Raw genomic sequence first — 20,717 nt, 5'->3', positions numbered from 1 at the left:
TCTAATGTCCGTGCAAGTCTCCCTAGAGCCCAAGCTCTTAATTATCCACAGGCTCAGCTGACGTTGATTATTTCAGGGAAGTAAAGAGACCCATGTATTCGAAATAAAGGATGAGCATCCACGCGTCGTTGAAGCCATGATACGCTCGTTCTACGGACTTCATTACGATATCAACCAACCCGAGGCTCAAATGTGCCCCCTGTTGTTTAATGTCCAGGTATACGCCATTGCCAACAGATTCGAGGTGGAATATCTCAAAATCCAAGCAAAATTAACCTTTGTCACCCTTGCCCAAGACCACTGGGACACGGATGAATTCTTGACTGCTGCTTTTGAAGCATACAAAATAACAACAAAGTCGGATCGGGGTCTCCGGGATGTGGTGGTCGCGGTTTGTCAAAAACACAGGAGGCATCTGCGCGAGAAGAAAGCATTCGAGAAATTGGTTCAAGAAACCCCCGGGCTTGCTACCGATCTTGTGCTGCTTTCGCACAGGTGGTTGCCTCAGTCTGCGTCTACGAGAGTTCGTCTTGTTCAGTCTTTCTCTTGTCTGTCTTGTTTTGCAAAATGGCAGATTCAGGTGGGGCTGGCAGAGTACTTTACTGCTTGTCCGTTTTGCCATGATGATAAGGTTGATGCTTTTTGAGGTCTGTCTTACTGTAATTTCAAAAATTGTGTCTTTCATGGAGATATTATGATTCTTTTCAATGTTGTAATGTCAATCGAAGTATTTAGCACAAAACCGAGACCTATTCGTGCATTTCCCTGTTACAAATTTTATTCGATACTCTATTGTTTTAGTACGGTTCAAAGTATATAGTCACCGAGAACCGTGGAAGCATCCAGATATGTTTACATAGTAAATCGTCATACAATTAGTGTTAACAGCATAGCTATTATCAGATGACCATAAGCTCCAGTAAATATATTGGATTATAAAGCTGGACGTAGTGTGTTGAGACCTGAGCTATTATCATCTCGATATACCACCTGGGCAAGTTGAGTTGGAGTTGCATTTAGCCGACGATAAGGTTGGCATCTGCCTTATCTTCCCGTGATCATTGCGATAAGATGATAGCCCCATCTTTCCCAGTCGCATTCTCTCTTCTTGTCAACTCTCCATTGTGGCGACAGGCGGATAGGCTGTGGTTTTCAAAATGAGTGTGGTCATAGAAGATATTGCATTACCAGGTATTACTTTTGTTTGCTAATTGTCTTGACGAAATTGAAGCACTGACATCCATTATCATTCTAGACGCGACTCTCGAGTCTCTATACCCCATCTTCCAACAATGCGATGACCGTCCTACTAAGCGGCGCAAGACTACTAAAGGGAGAGCAAGGAGTCTGACAAAAGAAAATGGGGTAACAGCAATGGGAATCCCTCTGGGCTACATTCCATTAGCACGATTGACAATGCGCATAGTAGGTTGCCACTGGTATCCCGCTTTAGGGCAAAACGACTGATTTATTGTACTTTGCAGAAACCCTCGAACACGAGCACGCACCAATTTAAAAAGCCGTACGACCCAAATATCTCCACCTCCCGCGTTCCTATACTCCTAGATGTTCGAAGCGTTCATTTTCTCAACGACGATCTGAACAACACGCCACAACCAGACTCGGCCAATGGCGACCCCAGTCGTATGGAACTGGAAATATCGAGTCTCGATGAAGAAGAATTGCTGATATATCCGTGCGAGGATTTGCGGCTGTTTGATCTCCTTGGGCAACTTCTGGCCGCCAGTAAACTTCCTCACGTGGACCAGTTCTCCAATAATGTGCCCACAGCCTGCTACCAAGCGCACCTGTGTGCCTTGTCAGATGGAGCAACTTTTGCTATCGAGACGGTTGTTCTTTGGAGCGATTCTATCGAGACCCCAGATTTAAACCGTTTGACGGAAGCAGACCTGGAAGCTTTTACAAGATATGTGCTGCAAGAAAAATGTGTTCGCCCATCGACATTGACCGAACCACGCAAATATCGTAATAAAATGCTGGGAACCCCCCAAGAATGGTCTCCCCGGGATTTCTACAAGAATGTTCACGTTCCCAAGCTCACAGACAGTTCGACGAATATCAAATGCCCCGATTTAAAATGCAAGCTATTCCCGTTTCAGAGAAGAGCCGTTCGTTGGCTTTTACAAAGAGAAGGAAGAGAGGTCGGGCCAAATGGCGAGATTATGCCCATGGAGGAACTCCCCAAAAGTGACCTTCCAGCTTCTTTCAATTCCACTAAAGATGCCGATGGACGGACCTACTACTTCAGTCATCTTTTCATGATTCTGACCACAGACCTTTCTGGGTGGCACGATGCCGCAGATAATCTGAAAGGTGGAATACTTGCAGAGGAAATGGGGTTGGGCAAGACAGTCGAAGTGATTGCGTTGATAAACCTGAATAAGCGAGAATCACAGCCCGTCAAGGCTGATCCTGACGGGTTGAGACCTACTGGCGCCACTTTGATCATTACACCACCCGCGATTCTTGAGCAATGGAAACAAGAGTTGAAAGAGCATGCTCCCACTCTGCATGTTTACCATTACAATGGCATCAAACGTGGGAAAGAAACAACTGACGAGATGACTGTCGAAGAGCTTGCCGAGTTCGATGTAGTTCTGACCACCTACAATGTCATCGCGAAAGAAATTCACTATATGGGTGCTACTCCGAAACGATCTCTACGGCACGAAAAGCGATTTTTACAGAAGAGGACACCACTCGTTCGCCTCTCATGGTGGCGTGTATGTCTGGATGAAGCTCAGATGATAGAGAGTGGAGTCAGCAATGCGGCGAAAGTAGCTCGCTTGATCCCTCGAGAGATTGCTTGGGTTGTAACCGGTACCCCACTGCGCAGAAACATAGACGACCTGTTTGGCCTTCTTCTTTTCCTCCATTATGAGCCGTTCTGCTTTTCAGCCCCCTTGTGGAGAAGATTGTGCCTGTGTTTTGGGTCAGTCCTTGCCAAAATCATAAACACAATCGCTCTTCGGCACAGGAAAGGTCAGTTATTGGATGAGCTTCGCTTACCACCCCAAAAGCGCATCGTTATCACTACTCCCCTCACAGCTGTAGAAGAACAGAAGTACGCTCAGATTTTCGAGGAAATGTGTGAAGAATGCGGGTTGAATGCCTTAGGAGCCCCCCTTCGAGGCGACTGGGACCCCGAAGATCCTGTAATTGTCGATAAAATGCGTACTTGGTTGACGAGACTCCGCCAAACGTGCCTCCATCCCGAACTCTTCAGCTATCGCCGAATCCTAGGTACAGGCTCTGGTCCTTTGCGGACTGTGGCCCAAGTCCTGGAAGCTATGACCGAGGCCAACGAGGCAGCTATACGTACAGAAGAACGGTCGCTCCTTTTATCTCAACTTCGACGAGGCCAGCTTCTAGAAAATGCAAAACGTCGCCAAGAAGCACTCGCTCTTTGGCAGAAAGCATTGGATCATGCCACTCAGCTGGTTGAAAACAGCAGAGAGCAACTTCGCCTACTGAATACCAAAGGCACTACCGGCGACAATAACGAGGCTACTCCGGGACTCATCGATCTGGATGGCGAGGAGGATGATGAGGATGAAAAAGAGGAAGAGGCGGACAATAACAGCCACCTCGGTCAGTGTCGGCTGAAGCTTCGAGCTGCACTCGAGGTCCAGCATATTGCAGTGTTCTTCACTGCGAACGCATATTACCAAATCAAGAGCGACCCAAATTTGACCCAGCCAGATTCGGATGAGTTCAAAGCGCTTGAGAAACGCGAAGAGGATGCTTATGAGGCTGCAAAAGTCATTCGCAAAGAGATGTTAACTGATATTTCCCGGAAAGTCGAGCGCCGCATGAAAGAAATAACGGTTAAGGCACGAGACAAAAAATTCGCGGAGATCCCGAAAATGAAACCCCATCTCTACAGCAAAGGAATCGAGTCATACAATCTACTCAGAAAGTTTGAAGATTTCTGCGACGCTCTTAACAAGAATGCCGAGCAATACCAGGAATGGCGGGATGTCATGGCCAGACTGGTCTCTCAGTCACTCATTGACCAGGAAGAAGAAGCAAAGTTGGAGGGTGACGAGTATGAGCGGTCAACAAAACATCAAGATGAGATGTATGTCTACATGGAGGCTTTGAGGGCAATATACAGCGACCGTCATGATGCTCTCACTGGTGAAAGGAACACTCTCATTTCCCACGAAGTCAAATCCGGAATCGTCCAGGCCGAAAGAGGTGAGGGGCCCTCCCCACAACTATTTCTCAAGGTTATGGAAACTCGCAGTCGGTTTATACCTGATCCTGATATCGGATCGCTCCGCAACATTGTCAGTGAGCTTCGCAAACTTGTGACGTCGCTGGAGTGGCAAGCCGGCTTGGGTAATTCGCGTGCTCGTGCTGAACATGAGATTGTCGAAATGGTCTTGAAAAACGCCGGTCAAATGATCGCTGAGCAACTGAAAGTATCGAACAAACTGAGCAAAGAAGTTCAAATTTTCCGCGACGCCATGAACAATCGACTAGAGTATTACCGTCACCTGCAGCAGATTTCGGATACAGTGGCTCCATATGACGAGGAAAATGCAGGCAAGCCGCTAGATGAAACCGCTTTTACCCTGACGCTGGAGCAAGAGGGAGTCATTGAAGGAAAGATTGCATCTCTCAAGTCCAAAGCAAGATATCTCATTCACCTAAGAGATGATGCTAGCTCCGACAGTAATGCTCGAGAGTGCATTGTCTGCGGCTCGACCTTCGAAGTTGGTGAGTATTGCTTTCTCTGGATGTATCTTTTACACGTGGACTGACCTTTCATGCAGGTGTGCTGACCGTGTGTGGTCACAAGTATTGTACTGACTGTTTGCGGCTATGGTGGGCTGCACACCAAAATTGCCCAATGTGTAAGAGGAAGTTGAAGCGTAATGATTTCCATCAGATCACATACAAGCCACAGGAGCTAGTTGTTCAAGAGGAAAAGACACCTGTCAAATTGGAACACGAAGGTCATTCTCAGAATGCGATTTACAGTGATATCAGCTCCGGTGATCTCAATGCGATTAAGAAAATTGACTTGGAGCAATCTTACGGGACAAAAATTGACACTTTGGCCCGACACATCCTATGGCTACGGGAACACGATCCTGGCGCAAAGTCGATCATTTTCTCTCAATACGGAACCTTTCTGTCGCACTTACAGTTCGCATTCAGATCCCTTGGAATAATTGCCACCAGTATTGACTCCCCGGATGGCATTGAGAAGTTCAAAACAGACCCGGCTGTAAGCTACCTGGACCCATCCCTCATTAAAAAGAATACGCTGACGATTTCTAATCTAGATTGAGTGCTTTTGTTTGCATGGCAAAGCACAGTCATCCGGACTGAATTTGATTGTTGCAACCCATGTCTTTCTATGTGAGCCTCTAATCAACACAGCAATCGAGCTCCAGGTCATTGCCCGGGTGCATCGTATTGGGCAAAATCGACCAACCACAGTATGGATGTACCTTGTCTCTGGCACGGTGGAAGAATCCATATATGAGATCTCAGTAACCCGACGCCTAGCTCACATCATGGAGAAAGAGAAGCAAGCCAAAACAGCACTATTGGAAACCCCTGTCAACGGCGATGGTGTTACTGAAGAGGATATTGAATCTGCCAACTCGATGGAACTACAAGATGCCACTCTTACAACCCTGATGCAACGCGGCTCTGTGGGTGGAGAAGTAGTAAAGAAGGATGACCTTTGGCAATGTCTCTTCGGAAATACCAAGCAGAAAAATGGCGCTGACCTTTCAGCTGAGGCAGAAAGGGAGGTTGGTCGGTTCTTGAGAGGTGAAGCTGCTGAGCAAAGAATGGAGGGTTGAAATATGAATATTTATTGTATTTTAGAACATGCTATATCTTATCACGACGTAGACTCAATGTTCACTTGCTTTTTCCCCCCTCCCCTTCGTCTCTTACTTCCAAGGTTATATGTTGTAAAATCATCTATGTGGACTTTAGGATCGCACCTGGACATAGAGGGCCTGCCAAGAAAAGTGACTAATCACATACTGACTAATCAATGGACCACCTGGGCAGGTGCCCCCCATACTGTTCACTTGATGGCGATGACGTGAGTGCAGTTGCCTATAACTATCATTTTTTCTTTTATAAATCTCGTCATCTTGGTGTTTTGTTCATTGCGTTAATTTGATGCTCCGTTAGAATCGTCCTTCTGCAAAACACTTTCATCATGGCGGACTCACAGAGTCCTGAGGCTCGCGAGTTGAGCCTGATAGGCAAGGTGGAATTCAGAATTGCTATGGCAGACACAGACGAGAAGCTGCAGTCACTACTTGGAACGTATTTGCCTCCCTTGTTGCTAAAGCTTGGGTCAGACAGCGTGGAAGTGCGCAACAAAATCATCTCGATCTGCCAGCATGTCAACACCCGGGTCAAATCCCCCTCTATTCAGCTGCCCGTGGCAGCATTGTTGAAGCAGTTCAAGGACCAAAATTCTCAATTGATTAGACATTTTGATCTCATCTATGCACAGCAAGGCATTGATCGCCTCGGCTCCGAAGCTAGAGTCGAAATCCTATTGCCCTTGCTTCAAGGTATCTCGAAGATCGGAACATCACCCACCCAAGGTGCTATCGTATTTAATCTGGTTTTGCGTCTATTGCCACTTCTCAAGCTACCAGCAAAGGGCAGCGAAGAAGATCAGCGCCTGAAGGCCCGACTCGGTCTATCGGATGAAGATGCCAAATTCTTGTCCTTTTGGCTCGCGAAATTGTTACTTCTTACCCCTGGCCCTAGGGAAACTTCAACATGTCCCGGTCTATCTCCAGATGAGTATAACTTCTTGAACAAGGGTGCTCCCGGAAACGAGACATGGAACCCTTCTACCGATGGTGGCTTGAATCTGACCGAGACAAAGGTCACTGCCCTTCGATTCATCGGAAGCGGTGCTTTTAAGGACCCACAACGATTCCTCCCTTCACTGATCGCTTCTGCTGATCCTAACTCCCGCCTTGCCGATCTGGGAGATGAGACCCTGAAGCGATTTACTGCGGATATTGAGAATCCTGATGTTGTGCAGGAGTTGTATGATTTGTATTTCGGCACTGGTGGTGCTCCTCCCGCGCGCCCTCCACTCCAAGTGAAACTCCTCGTCTTTCTGGGGAAGTCCATCAAGGCTACTGCAGACCCCCATCGAATAATGAGACTCATTGAAGATGGGCTCCTATCAGACTCTGCTAGATCCTCCCAGGGGCTGCAAGCATCGAAACTACGGACCCAGATTTTTACGTTTACTACTTGGGTTGTCCGTATGGGTGCACCATCGGATCTCAACCAAATCGCGCCCAAACTAATTGCAGGACTGAGGGATTTCATTCAGTCTCAAGGTTGGCCCAGTCCGGCAGCTAGTGGGCAGAAACTACCTACAACAGACCTCAGCTTGCGAGGTCTTGCCTACGAGAGCATCGGTATCATGGTCCCCAAGGTCGACTTTATGGCGCAAGCCGATGCTGTAGAGAACTTTGAATTTGACCTGGTCCGATGGCTCTTTGCTTCCTTGAGTGCAGATGACTCGAGTCCCCAGATATTCGTCAGCATCGATCAGGCACTAGGAAGTATTCTCAATTCTTCGTTAGACAGCCACGACAAGACCTTCCAGGACCAACTGCGACCATTCCTGGTTCGTCAGATGAGCATGCAGCCTGGCGATATTGATCCCGACACTGGTTACCGTGCTGTGCGAGGTGTTCAGTATGCCGCAGTGCGTTTTGCGAACAGATTCCTGCCATTTGACGATGTGGTCGCCCGTTGGATCGATCTGATGGCTATTGCGAGAGGCCCTGAAAGACAACAAGAAATCGTTGAGGAAGGAAAGAAAGGTCTCCATCCTTACTGGTACCGGCTCCTCAATCCTGCCAAGGATGGGAAATGGTCAGCTTCATCGGCAAATCCAGTTCGCGATGAATCCTGGTTCGACTTCCCAAAGTTCAATGAGGCTACTAATTTCCTGCTTGGTTTAGGAGGGCAAGAGGAACATTTGAATGTTCAATCTTTGTCTGCATCCCAACTCCTGTCTGGTCCATATAAAGGTTCATTTATGCCTGCTATCTCATTCCTCCGAAATACATTGCTTTGGGAGGCCTTCTCAGCCTCGGGGGTTGCTGCAGACCTAGAAGAAGATTGGGACTATAAATTAGAAGTGCTCCTCTCCACCAGCGTGGAGGCCCGTTTGGCCGTGAGGAAATACATTCGAGAGAGTGCAAAGGAGTCTGTTTTGGCATTTTTGTCTGGCACCCTTGAAGGTCTTGTAACCGGCGAGCGTGAAGGGCTGCGGCAGTGTGGTATTCATTTCGTCGAAATCTGCTCGTTAGCACCCAATGACGTTGTTGAACACTTGATCTCGCGTGCGACATCCTTGATGGACCCTATTTGCAGTAATAACCAAGATAACCAGGGTATTACTGCACGGGCATTTGGAATTCTGGTTTCGCATTCTGCCTTCTCGGAGGACCAATTGAAGAGTTTCATCACTCAACTGACTGCTACCATTCAATCGTGGAATACTGCTGTTGGTCAAGAGGTCATGCGAGCTCGTGGGGCGATTTTGGCGCTCTCGTATTTGTTGAGTCGACTTGCGTACCGCGGTCTAGTGAACCGAGCCCCAGCAGCACAGACTAAGCAGTTTATTGAAACACTATTTGATATCCTAGATGTTTCCCGGGATACTCTTCTCCAGAGGACTGCACAAGAGGCCATTGGACAGCTAAGTCTATCTGGCGTGCTGTCTCTGGATATTATCACAGAAGATGGCTGGAAGAAGATCCTGGAAAAGCTATCGCGCGACGCCAAAACCGAGAATCAAATCCCTATCAGCTCTCTGGGGTTGTTGACGATGACCTTTTCCCGGTCTGGCTCAGACAGTACCTTGTTCAGCGATTTCCTAAGTTCACTCTACAGTCTACATGAAATCCGCAGTCCCGAAGTTCAGTTCACTGTAGGCGAGGCCTTGAGCAATGTCGCTGTTGGTTGGGATTCCCGGGCTCTTATCCAAGAGTTCGACATTGATGCAGAGTTCCCTCGCTCAGACGTCCCGCGCTCAGTGTTTACAGTCATCTGTGACAAGATCATTGCCGATTGCATTGCGCCCAAGCCATCTCTGCGGAAGGCGTCTGCAATCTGGCTGTTGTCGCTGGTTAAGAACTGCGGTCACCTGCAGGAGATGCAAGAGCGGCTGCGTAAGTGCCAAGCTACTTTCAGCAGCCTTCTTGGAAACCGGGACGAGGTGGTGCAGGAAACTGGAGCGCACGGACTCAGCCTTGTATATGAGATCGGTGACCAATCCCTGAAGGATGATTTGGTCCAAGATTTGGTCGAGTCATTCACCTCAACTGGTCCCAATCTCGGAGGCGGCAAGATTGAGGCCGACACACAGCTATTTGAGCCTGGGGCCCTCCCCACTGGTGAAGGATCGTCTGTCAATACCTACAAGGATATCATGAACCTGGCTGCCGAGGCGGGTGACCCCACTCTGGTTTACCGATTTATGTCACTGGCTTCAAACAATGCTATTTGGACAAATCGTGCGGCATTTGGCCGCTTCGGAATCAGCAGCATCTTCTCTGATTCTAGTGTCGATGGCTATCTAGCGAAGAACCCCAAGATTTACCCCAAGCTTTTCCGTTACCGGTTCGATCCTAACCCGAACGTGCAAAGATCTATGAACACCATTTGGCAAGCACTAGTTAAGGACCCTACCGTTGTCATTGATACCCACTTTGATGATATCATGCAGGATCTGCTTAAGAGCGTTCTAGCTGGTCGAGAATGGCGTGTTCGGCAAGCAAGTTGTGCGGCCGTGGCAGACTTGATCCAAGGTCGCCGTCCGGAGAAGTACGCCCAGTATCTCGATGAGATCTACAGCAAGGCGTTCAAACTACTGGATGATATCAAGGAATCTGTCCGCACTGCCGCGCTTAAGCTCTGTCAAACCATTACCAATTCGGTTATCCGCACACTCGAGACGAGCGGCTCAGAGAAGCGTGCAGGTACTTTACTCAAAAGTGCTATCCCCTTCCTCCTGAGCGACAAGGGACTGGATTCCAGCGTGGAAGAAGTGCAAGGATACGCAATCGGTGCTCTTATCTCAATGATCAAGAAGAGCCCTGGCAGCTTACTGCGCCCCCATGTTCCCAACATGCTGGAGAAATTCCTGAGTGCTCTCAGCTCTCTGGAGCCACAGGCTGTCAATTATGTCCACCTCAATGCCGACAAATATGGTCTCACCGGTCAAGAGATTGACAAAATGCGACTGTCCAGCATTCGCACATCCCCAATGATGGAGGTGATTGAGCGGTACCTGATTGACAACTTGGATGAAAGCAATCTCGATGAACTGGCACATAGACTCGAAGATGTGCTTCGGTCGGCCGTGGGCCTGCCATCGAAGGTGGGTTGCAGCCGCGTTCTAGTGCTGCTTAGTATGAAAACCCTGCTCTTCCGCCCGTACGCAGACCGATTTATCCAAATCCTGACCAAGTACGTGGTGGACCGAAACGACACGGTTAGCGCCTCGTACTGCTCATCCATGGGTTATCTGCTGCGGCTCGCTTCGGACGATCGGGTTCTCAAGACCTTTGACTATGCCAAAAACCTGTATCTGACAGCTGAGGATGCCACCCCACGGGTGATCTCCGGTGAGATTCTGTACTCGGCGTCCAAATTGTCCAACGATCGGTTTATGGCATTTGCGGCGAGCGCGTTGCCGTTTGTCTTTGTGTGTAAGCACGATGGCGACGAACATGTGAAAGAGCAGTTTGAGAAGACATGGCAAGATAACGTCGGTGGGTCGCGCGCCGTATCACTTTACATTCGTGAGATTGTGGGGCTCGTTTCGGACAATTTGGACTCTCCCCGCTGGGCTATTAAGCATACGGCCGCACGGGCGATTGCACAAGCAGTTTTATCGCTTGACGCAGAGATCGACCTTCCGACGGCTCAATTGGTTTGGCCGGTATTAGAGCGTGCTCTGGCGGGGAAGACGTGGGAAGGTAAAGAAGTGGTGCTTAAGGCACTAGTGAAATTTAGTTCGCAAGCCCAAAAGTTGTGGCAAGCCAATGAGGAGTTGAGGAACCTAATGAAGGTATGGGCTGACATGTCGCCACTTATTATAGTCGATTACGAGGCGACGGGTTTGAACTATGCAATTTAAGCTAACGCATGTCAGACTATTACGGTTCGCGAAGCGAAGCGCGCTAACGTGCTCTACCGGCCGCATGGACTGCGAGCAATGGGCGAGATCGCACAGGCTCGCAAGGACCTCAATTTCATGCCGGATGCATTAAATATTATTCCGGGGGTGGTGGAAGAGATGGAAGACCAAGACCAAGACCAGATGGAGATAGACTCGAGGAATGGGCGCGGCTCGACCCAAGATGACACCCTTGCGGCGTGTGTACAATGTCTCCTGCAATGTTTCAACCCCACCGCCGGTTCTGGTGAAGGTCAGTCTAAATCCGCCCCAATTCCCCCAACTCCCCTAAATCCCCTAAATTACCCTCAAATTGCGGGAAACCCCTAGCGTCACGCCTTGCTAACACTAACCACAGTGCTGGGGAAGTACTTGGAACAGGTGACCGGCCCGCTGGCTCAAGTCCTCCACCAAGGTGGACGACAGGTCGTGAGCACGGGCTACGATGAGCTCCGGGCGTTCTTTACGCGAGTGGATCAGTGGATCGTTTCACCGGATGCCTTCGGTGAACAAATGGCCGCACCCTTGACTGCTCTGGCGGACAAGATTCTCACGGGGGAAGTAGACGGGTCTGTCGAGGCCATCCGCAAGGGTCGTGCAGAGGCCATTCTAGCGTACCTGAAACTATGTCCGCATGCCCAAGCGGGCGTGCCTGACACACTTATCGTCCGAGTTCGTGAGTGGAGGGCCAGTGAGCGATCCGGACCGGTACAGCGTTTACTGGACGAGGCCTTAGCTCTCCCGAATTAAGAAACCCACGTGGTTTGGCCTTTTTTTATTGTTATTACTATTATTATTTCTTTTCATTTACAGGGTCGATCATGAATGATGCTTATTTCTTATTTTGTTTTGTTTTTCGTACGTCGATACGAGGGGGCTATAGCAATCGTACCAATAGGAAGTCTTCGAGAACGGTATAAAGCATTGAGGTGAGTGGGTTCCAGTTCCTGTGAAAAATGCTCCAAGTTCTACGCCACTCGCTTAATTTCGGCCAAGTCCGTTTGGAATGCGGAGAGTCCCAAAAGGTCGAAACTTGTCCCAAAATGGCCCAAAGTGTGATCTCCTCGATTTTCACCTCCCCAAGTCGATCCAGACCAGGGTCCCGGCCGATCGAGACTTTGGTTAGTTTCCCCGGATGTGTTTTGAATAGATTCCTAATTGAGTCCATTCTTCGTCTCCGATAGAGGGAGAAGATGATTCCTCATAGTTCCTCTCGACGTGGCTTCAGCCAGCCCCTTGGGTTCCCTTTCCTCTCTCTCTCTCTCTCTCTGTCTCTCTCTCCCTCTCTCTCTGTGTGTGCCCAAGTTTCCCTTAGGCCGGGACAATCCTCTTCGTGCTCAGAGTAATAATAGTAACTTCCAAGATTTGTCCACATGGTTGGCATCTGCATACCATTTGGTTGGTTTTTTTTTCCTCTTTTTTTCCCTTAGTTTTTTGACTTTTTTTTTTTCCTGCCCTGTTTTTCTATTTTCTCTCCCCTTCGCTTTTTTCCCCTTAGCTCTATGGTTTTCCTTTCCAAATAATCAAATAATCGAATAATACATTCATACATTCATATATTCATATATTTATATATTTATAAATATAAATATAAATATAAATATAATAAAAAATTAATATCATTTTATTTTCCCCCTAATTCCCGCCACCCGTCCAAAATACTGCGCCCATGAACCTTCGCCTTTTTCTGAGAATATACATCTAGCCTTTCCCTTCCCTTTTTCCCCTCTATCTTCAATCTTATTATACCTTCTTTTTTTTTTCTATCTTTAATTTGCCTCTTCCCCCATATTCTTCTAGCTTTCTTTCTTCCCACAATTGAACCATTAATATACTTATTCTGTACAGAGTACCCTAGTAAGTGTATTCCAATTCAGTCCACATCTGTACATCACTGACCATAACACAAAGCCTTATGACGGCAACCAGTCTGGTCATGCAAAACAGACGGAGCAAAGTCTCTGGGAAACCTCCTCTCCGGTTGCCCATCATTGCCCCCAAGGAAGATCTATTCGATGCCTTTGCCAAGTCCGAAAAGACATTGATCGCTCCACCGCGCATCCGCTTGCCTCCGCGATCTCGTACCGGTTGTTGGTAAGTGATCGTCTCTATATTTTGCCCATCCCCCGAATCCAAGCTTATTCCTTTTAGGACATGCCGAGTGAGTTGTTTTTTTTTTTATGTTTTCCTCCACTCAGAAGAAAAACGGTTGATTAATTGGCTTTTTTTTCTTCTTTTCCTTTTTTCCAGAGTCGAAAGGGTAAGTCACTTACGGACCCAACTCCCGTCCAATTCCGTGGCTGACACACATTCTCTAGTCAAATGTGATGAAGGACACCCGCAATGTAATGTATGCATTCTTCGCGCTTTAATCTCCACACACATTGACTTATACTTCTTGACAGCAATGTACACGTCTAGGCCATACTTGCGATTATCGCCCTCGGCTAGCCTTTCGCGATGATACCCCTCGTATCATGGGCCGCATGACCGATGTCAAGACAAATGGCCATGTTGTTTGGGATCGTAAGCACCTTGTTTTAGTTTTATTTTTCTTATTGGAAAAAAAGCGTCCCCCTTTTTTTCCCGTACTAACTAGACTAGTCACTTCGCCCAGTTCTAATGATGAGAAAACCGATTATTTCTCGTCCGGGGATTCACTCCCGCCCTTTTCCCTACTCACTTCGGACGAAGAGCGCGAAAAGAAAGCAGAGGCCTTTAGTCCCGGCACGTACCATGTCGTCATGACACCAGACAGTTTCTCCTCACTGCCAGAATATGCAGACGATGCAATTGAGAAAGCTAGATCAAATCTCAGCGAGTGTAGGAGCTCTACGGCTAATAGCCCTACGAGTGCAGCCAAGGGCGACTTCAGTACCAGAGGTGAAGATCCCAATGTGGTGATTTTGAAGACTTTTGAAGATGCTACGAGGCGCTCGCCGTCGAATGGAAAGATCTCGAGGATCTCACCAACATCGGAGATCTCGGATCCTTTCTGCAATCTGTCCCTCTCGCCAAATTTCACTTCGCTTCCTTCGCCCGATGTCAAGGTAGAGGAGATGACTTTCTTGGATCCGCGTCCTGATCAGCAAAGTCAGGATTCTACGATCTTTTCTCATTTCCGTCAGGTCGTATGGCGGCAGTTATTCCCTCATGATCACAGGCTTGATGATTCTTCTGGATCTGATAGTCATTTTATGACTCTTAACATGGACTTCCTAGAGCAGGAAGCCACTCGTTTCCCTCCTGTGGGTATTGCTATTCTTTGGTTCATGTCATGTCCGTGCTAACAAGAACCACAGCTTTCCCACGCTATGATGGCTGTATCAGCCCTTAGTCTCTCGCACAGCGGCACAGGTCACAATGTCGATGCGCTACAATATTATCAGCAAGCTTTCCCCTCGCTCCAAGTCAGTCTACGGAACAATGATGATCTTGTTTCCGACGGACTGTTCCTCACCCACTTCCTACTTCTAATCTACGAGGTAAGAGGTGCCAATTTCCAATTCTCATAGTCTATGTACTTATACCCCACAGATCGCGGCTGCCGAACCACACGGCTCGAACCTCTGGTCTCACCATATCTCCCGCCTCCTTCATATCGCCTTCCTTCGACGCGCCAAGTACGGCCAAGAACCCCACCCATTTATCCTCTGGTGGGTGTGCCACATTGACTTGTACGCCCTGTTCAGTGGAGCAGGGACGGGAGAGTTTGTACAAGCTGTCATCGACCACCAGATGCTCCCGGGCTCCGAATGTCTTCTCTACCCTTCTGCCCCAGAGGGCTACAGTGTGATTTACTCCGATGAGCATGAGAGCTTACCGGTGATTATGCGTCTATACCACGACACATTCCGGCTCGCCGCTCAACTTGGCTTCTTGGCTACTCGGCTTCGTCACGATAAACAGAACGTCCCCTTTGAAGAGTTCGATAAGAGGTCCCATGAATTAAGCGATCTGCGTGGGGCTTTCGGGAGCCTGTGGGAATCACCTGATGTCGCTTTCTTGCATCAACATCAGGATAACCTCCCGCGACGGTCTCGGGAACTTATGCAGCAGGTCGGTTCTTTCCGCTTTCATTGTTTCCGTCTATTCAAAATGAAAAGAAGGAAAAACGAGCTAACTCCTTATAGTCCGCTACACTATACCATGTTTGTCAACTCTTCTCTTACAGCAGCATGTGGCCCGGACAACGTGTCGAGTCGGGCTTCTCCCCAGACGGCGAAATCGACCATCACGTAACAGAGATCCTACGCTTAGCCGAGCGAACCACACACACTCGACGCGCTGATCGACACTTCCTCGTCTTCCCCTTATTCCTAGCAGGTGCCACGGCATCAGCTAGTGGATTGAAGATGATGGCAATGGAATTGATGACTAGCATGGAAGACGAGGAAGACGGCATGGGCCGCAACGCAGCAACGACTCGTGCCATCCTTCAAATTGTCTATGCGCGGCAGTTGGAGCGACTTATGCATGTGGGTCATACGTTGGATGTGGATTGGTCTAACCTGATGGCTCAGGAGGGACTTCAGATGGTCAATTTCGGGTTTTGATTGGATAGTGGAGTTCTCTTTTTTTTTTTTTCTTTTTTTCTCTTTTGGTTTTTGATAAGCATTGGCGCTTAATAGGGCATATTTGTATTTTTTTGGGACTAAGGTTGTATGTTAGCATGATTGACGATGGATATTGTATGTATAGAAATGGATAGGGATTTGATCTTGATCCATGGGAACTGCTCGGGCCGAGCCATTGGAATGTAAACGATCTACTACATCGCAATGTTCTACTAGCCCTTTAGTAACAATTCTGTTCATGTAGATCAGTTAAGTCTATGCTAATTCTTGCTAATGTGGAATACATATACCACTCATACCACTCATATCATTATATCATAGATAGAGAGACAGAGGTCCTGTAATTACTATAAAATATAGTACTCAGTTGTTACTAGGGGTACATCTAGTCACTAGATTGTAATACTACATAGTTAACACATAGTAACTAGTTACCTATAGTATATAGTATGCAGGCCCCAAGGCAGCAACTTGTGATGATTCTCGTCACCTGCGGGGTCGGCGTCTCGCCCTTGGCGGCTACAGAACAAATCTCCCTGAACTTCTTCACCTTTTCATTTTTTTCCTTTTTTCTTACTCCCGGACAATTTCTATGAATAGATGAAATAGCCCTGGAGTTTTTCCCGTCTCTGCCCCGCACCCCCAACGATCTTCGCGCTTATCTCCGTAATTGGGAGTACTTCGCATCCTCCTGTGGCTAAATTCTATCTTTCTGCAGCTTCAAGCCCAGCCGCAATTTCTCAAGACAACATGAGTAGTAGCAGTCGTGCCCTCCATCCGGAGGAGCTTTTCCTCAACGACCGCCCAGCAAGACAAGAATCACCCACCATCGGCCCTCTCCGTATCAACAAACGGGACTCGTCATCTCCAGCGTCGGCCGCGGGCTCCAGTCCCCCACCAAACGCCCCGCTACCGTACCCAGATGACCGTCAACGTCCCCAGATACGCACCTCAAGTTCAAACGAGCGATACCAAGACAACATTAGATACGGGTCTCCGCCAGCTGGTCCTGGCTCTGGCTCCGTGAGTCCAAATGAATACCCAACAGCGCTCCGGCCGCGGGACGGCCGCGAGCCCCGAGTCGCAACATTAGCCGAACGAAGAGGTGCAGCCCCAAAGCCACTACCCGAATCTCCTAGCTATGATGCGCCAGATCGCGAGGCCTTGGCCGCTAGACCGTACCCCCGACCCCCGGTCAGTCTACCACCCGGTCCACCAGAGCCACCAGCAAACACAAGTCAATACGATTACCGTCAACAATACTACCCGCCCCCGCAACGCCAAAGCTCTACCTCTGCTGCCCGTCCCCCATCAAGTCTACAACCCCAACAAGGCCCACTCAATCGCATCAGTTCCACATCGACAACCCGCGCCCAGCGTGGCTCGCCCCCGCCACCTGAGACTCCTATCATTGGGCCGGGGCAGCAGCCCGCCTCGGATATCGAGGCCCGATATGCTGCTGCTGGTATCGCGGGTACTGGGACCCTGCAGGGTATCCAGTCGCATAACGTCGCTGCGCAGAGACGAGCTGAGCAGTACTCTGGTCAGCAGCCGACTTTCCCACAACCGCAGCAGCAACAGCAACAGCAACAGCAGCCGCGCCCGTGGACTCCGACCGAGCAGCCCGGTTCGCAGCCTCATGGGCCTCCTACGGTTTACCAGGGTGATGAGGTTGTCAGTGATAATACTCAGCAGCCTGCTCCGCATCCTGGTCAATACGGTAGTCCGCCGCCCCAGACTCATCCTGGACAGTACGGTAGCCCAGCACCCCAAGCTCATCCCGGTCAATATAGCAGCCCGCCGCCTCAGGCTCATCCGGGCCAATACAGCAGTCCGGCACCCCAGGCTCATCCTGGTCAATATAACAGCCCGCCACCTCAGGCTCATCCTAGCCAGTACAGTGGATCCCCCTCCCAGATGCACCCTGCATCTGGACTACCGCAGCAAGAACAGCCAGGAAGAGTTCCCCCTAACCCCCTAGAACAAGATATGGACCGGTTGCGCCTTAGCTCCTCTCCTCCCCCCGCCTACTCAAGTGTATCTGGTCCTTCTGCTTCAAACGGGTATCCCAATGAAAAGCAAAGCGGTGCTGCGGCTGGTGTGGCAACAGCAGCAGCCGCTGGAGCTGGAGCTGCAATGATGCACCCGGCTTTAGTAAACCAACCCAATCCTGCTACAAAAGCGTCTTCCCCTGCACAGGCAGTATCGCCGCAGGACCATCCCGCTTTTGCGAATGACCAGAGACAGCAACAGCAACAGCAAACAGGGCAATCTCCACAGGCGTCTGTTGCTAATGACTTGTCCGGTTTCCATCATCAGACAATCCAGGTCACTTCTCCGGGACCCTCTGCTGGTGCAGGTCCGGCATCTCCACCACCTCTTCCAGAGGGGTGGATTGCTCACATGGATCCAAGCTCAGGACAGTATTACTACATCCACTTGCCCACACAGTCAACTCAGTGGGAGTTCCCAAAGGGACCTACGCCGCTAAATCTCAACGACACACCCTTGTCCCCGGTGGGAAGTGTGTATAGTGCCCACCCGCTAGTTTCTCCGGGTCTGTCGGCTTTCGGGAAGCCTCTCGCGTCGCCTGGTGTGCCTTTGACCCCTGGCTTTGAAAGCCTACAGTCTCCCATAGTGTCTGGATTCTCTGGTCCTCCCCCGAGTAGTGGCATGGATCTATACAAAAACACTCCAACCAACGGTGTCTACTTTGGCCCTTATCTGCGTTACACCAACATGGATCTGGAGCGTGGAGTCTGGATGGGATCTATTCTGCTTGTGACAGACGCCGCACAGCCACCCACGATTCACATGCACCAGAGTCTAGACCTGTCTCCAAACCCAAGACAATTGAAAGCAGTCAACATTGCCGCGCATCAACGCTGGACATTCTACAAGTATGAGATTGATCTGCAGATGGACGATGCGGGTCCTGCAAAATGGACCTATGCTATCACCTCACACCTTGGCTGCACTCGTTACGAGTTCCTTGTCGCTGGTCGACACGAGACTAATTGGCGGTTTATTGCTACCTCTGGAAATGACTTCTCGCTCAACGTCAATGCTGGTGAGCGCGCTCGTCTAGGTGGCGTCGGTTACATGTGGAAAGATATCATGCAAAAGCACAATGAAATCGGAGGTTTCCACGCCCAGTTATGTCTTGGTGGTCAGATCTATGCGGATCGCATGTGGAAAGAGATTCCATCTCTTAAGCAGTGGTTGACTATCAGCGGAAAAGAAGCTAGAAAGAACGCTCCTTGGACAGCGGCTAACCAGCAGGATGTTTCTTACGCATACTTCCATTACTACACCAGCCACTTCGATCAACCCCACATCAGGGAGTCATTTGCGCAGATTCCTTATGTCTGCCAGATTGATGATCATGACATGTGAGTCGCCCGTACAACAACAACGGTCAACGAGCAGTACTAATATATTCACAGCTTTGATGGATTCGGCTCCTATCCCGAGCACATGCAGTTCTCCAACATGTTCAAGAACATCGGTCGCATCGGCATCGAGATGTACCTCCTATTCCAGCATCACACAACCCTCGATATCCTCCGCAACGTCAGCAACGACACGGACCTCTTCACTATAACCGGCACAGGCTGGCACTTTGTCAAATACCTAGGTCCCGGCGTCGTCGTCGTCGGTCCAGATTGCCGCTCAGAAAGAAACCCACATCAGGTCATGGCCGGTCCCACGTACCAGGGTCTCTTCCCGAAGATTGCAATGCTACCACCTAGCGTGCAACACTGTCTCTGGATGGTCGCCGTGCCACTCATCTACCCCCGCCTAGAGACGGCAGAACATATCGTCCAAACCGTCGCAACAGGAAAGCGAGCCGTGACTGGCGCATACAACGTGCTCGGCAAGGTAACCAGCTCTGTAGCCGGAGTAGTCGGCGCCAAAGACTTCGTCGGCTCAGGCTTCGACTCTGTGAAGCGAGCCGTAGGTAAATCCGGGTTGATGGGCGGTATACTGAGTCCATTTGGCGAATTCAGCTCCATGGACGAGCTACGCGACCAATGGACACACGAGTCTAAGGTTCGTCTTCCCTCCCCCCGCCTAACTAACTTTCACCCTGTTCATTCATATCCATACTAACCCAAAACCAGGATCTCGAACGCACATACCTCATCCGCACACTCCAAGGCATAGCACACCAAAAATCAATCCGAATGACCTTCCTCTCCGGTGCCGTTAACGTCTGCGGCGCAGGACTCGTCCACGACCCCTCAAACCCCTCAGACCACAAGACAATGTACCAACTCATCGCCTCGTCCGTCGTCAACACCCCGCCGCCCTCGTACATCATCAAACTCCTCCACAGCCACAGCAAGCCCCTCTACATCCCCTCCAACGGCCACAGATCCTCCGGCCAGGTGAGCGATACCAAGGAAGATATGATGGAGATCTTCCAGACGGATGTCAACGGTCAGGCTCGTGAGTACCGGAAGCTCATGGCGCGCAGAAACTACGTTGCTATTGTGGCTTATGACCCTGAGGCGGTTAATCCTTCCTACGGACATATACCGTCCGGGGCTAATAAATTGAGTCTTGCAGCGGACTTTATGGTGCAGGGTGATGGGGCACTTGGGAATGTGGTTAAATTTGGGCCGGTTATTGTGCCAAGTTTGGATCATGGGAGATGATCGTGATGATTGTTTGTCCTTTGGTTGAGATATCTGTTTTTCTTTCTTGCACAACATTTTGAATGTCATTCCTTGATGGTTTGTTTGAATTGATGCTTTTTTTGGCGTGTTTGCATATCCGCTACTGCTACTCTTTTCTTCCCTGCTCCCCTAGCCTGTTTCATTATATTGAGACAATTACACTGCTGTTCGGACTTGATTATTGGCTTGGCTTGCAATTCCTTTGCAGTAACACTCTTAGAAATA

At 49.4% G+C, this 20,717-nt stretch overlaps 3 protein-coding genes across 3 annotated transcripts; all 3 read left to right on the top strand.

The window, feature by feature from the left end:
• Window positions 1–1,157: 1,157 nt before the first annotated feature.
• Window positions 1,158–5,846, top strand: N7537_000561 (uncharacterized protein; the record flags this gene model as incomplete). The annotated part of the gene is made up of 5 exons (XM_056891619.1): window positions 1,158–1,191; window positions 1,256–1,425; window positions 1,485–4,746; window positions 4,803–5,260; window positions 5,319–5,846. 5 exons carry the CDS (start codon window positions 1,158–1,160, stop codon window positions 5,844–5,846), a joined length of 4,452 nt encoding a protein of 1,483 aa, XP_056756614.1.
• A 371-nt stretch (window positions 5,847–6,217) lies between these two features.
• Window positions 6,218–15,789, top strand: N7537_000560 (uncharacterized protein; the record flags this gene model as incomplete). Its single annotated transcript, XM_056891618.1, has 14 exons — window positions 6,218–11,125; window positions 11,210–11,486; window positions 11,592–11,909; window positions 12,132–12,162; window positions 13,082–13,090; window positions 13,145–13,327; window positions 13,385–13,394; window positions 13,484–13,493; window positions 13,552–13,583; window positions 13,639–13,759; window positions 13,838–14,481; window positions 14,536–14,718; window positions 14,771–15,292; window positions 15,367–15,789. The coding sequence occupies 14 exons, from the start codon at window positions 6,218–6,220 to the stop codon at window positions 15,787–15,789; spliced, it is 7,671 nt and encodes a 2,556-aa protein (XP_056756613.1).
• A 771-nt stretch (window positions 15,790–16,560) lies between these two features.
• Window positions 16,561–20,471, top strand: N7537_000559 (WW domain protein; the record flags this gene model as incomplete). Its single annotated transcript, XM_056891617.1, has 3 exons — window positions 16,561–19,202; window positions 19,257–19,863; window positions 19,935–20,471. The coding sequence occupies 3 exons, from the start codon at window positions 16,561–16,563 to the stop codon at window positions 20,469–20,471; spliced, it is 3,786 nt and encodes a 1,261-aa protein (XP_056756612.1).
• Between the last annotated feature and the right edge of the window lie 246 nt (window positions 20,472–20,717).

The sequence above is a fragment of the Penicillium hordei genome (assembly GCF_028827395.1).
Source record: "Penicillium hordei strain IBT 12815 chromosome Unknown utg000001l_segment0_segment0, whole genome shotgun sequence".
Taxonomy (NCBI): Eukaryota; Fungi; Ascomycota; class Eurotiomycetes; order Eurotiales; family Aspergillaceae; genus Penicillium; species Penicillium hordei.
Note: the sequence above shows the minus strand (reverse complement) of the source record. Positions and strands in the feature narration are given on the sequence as shown.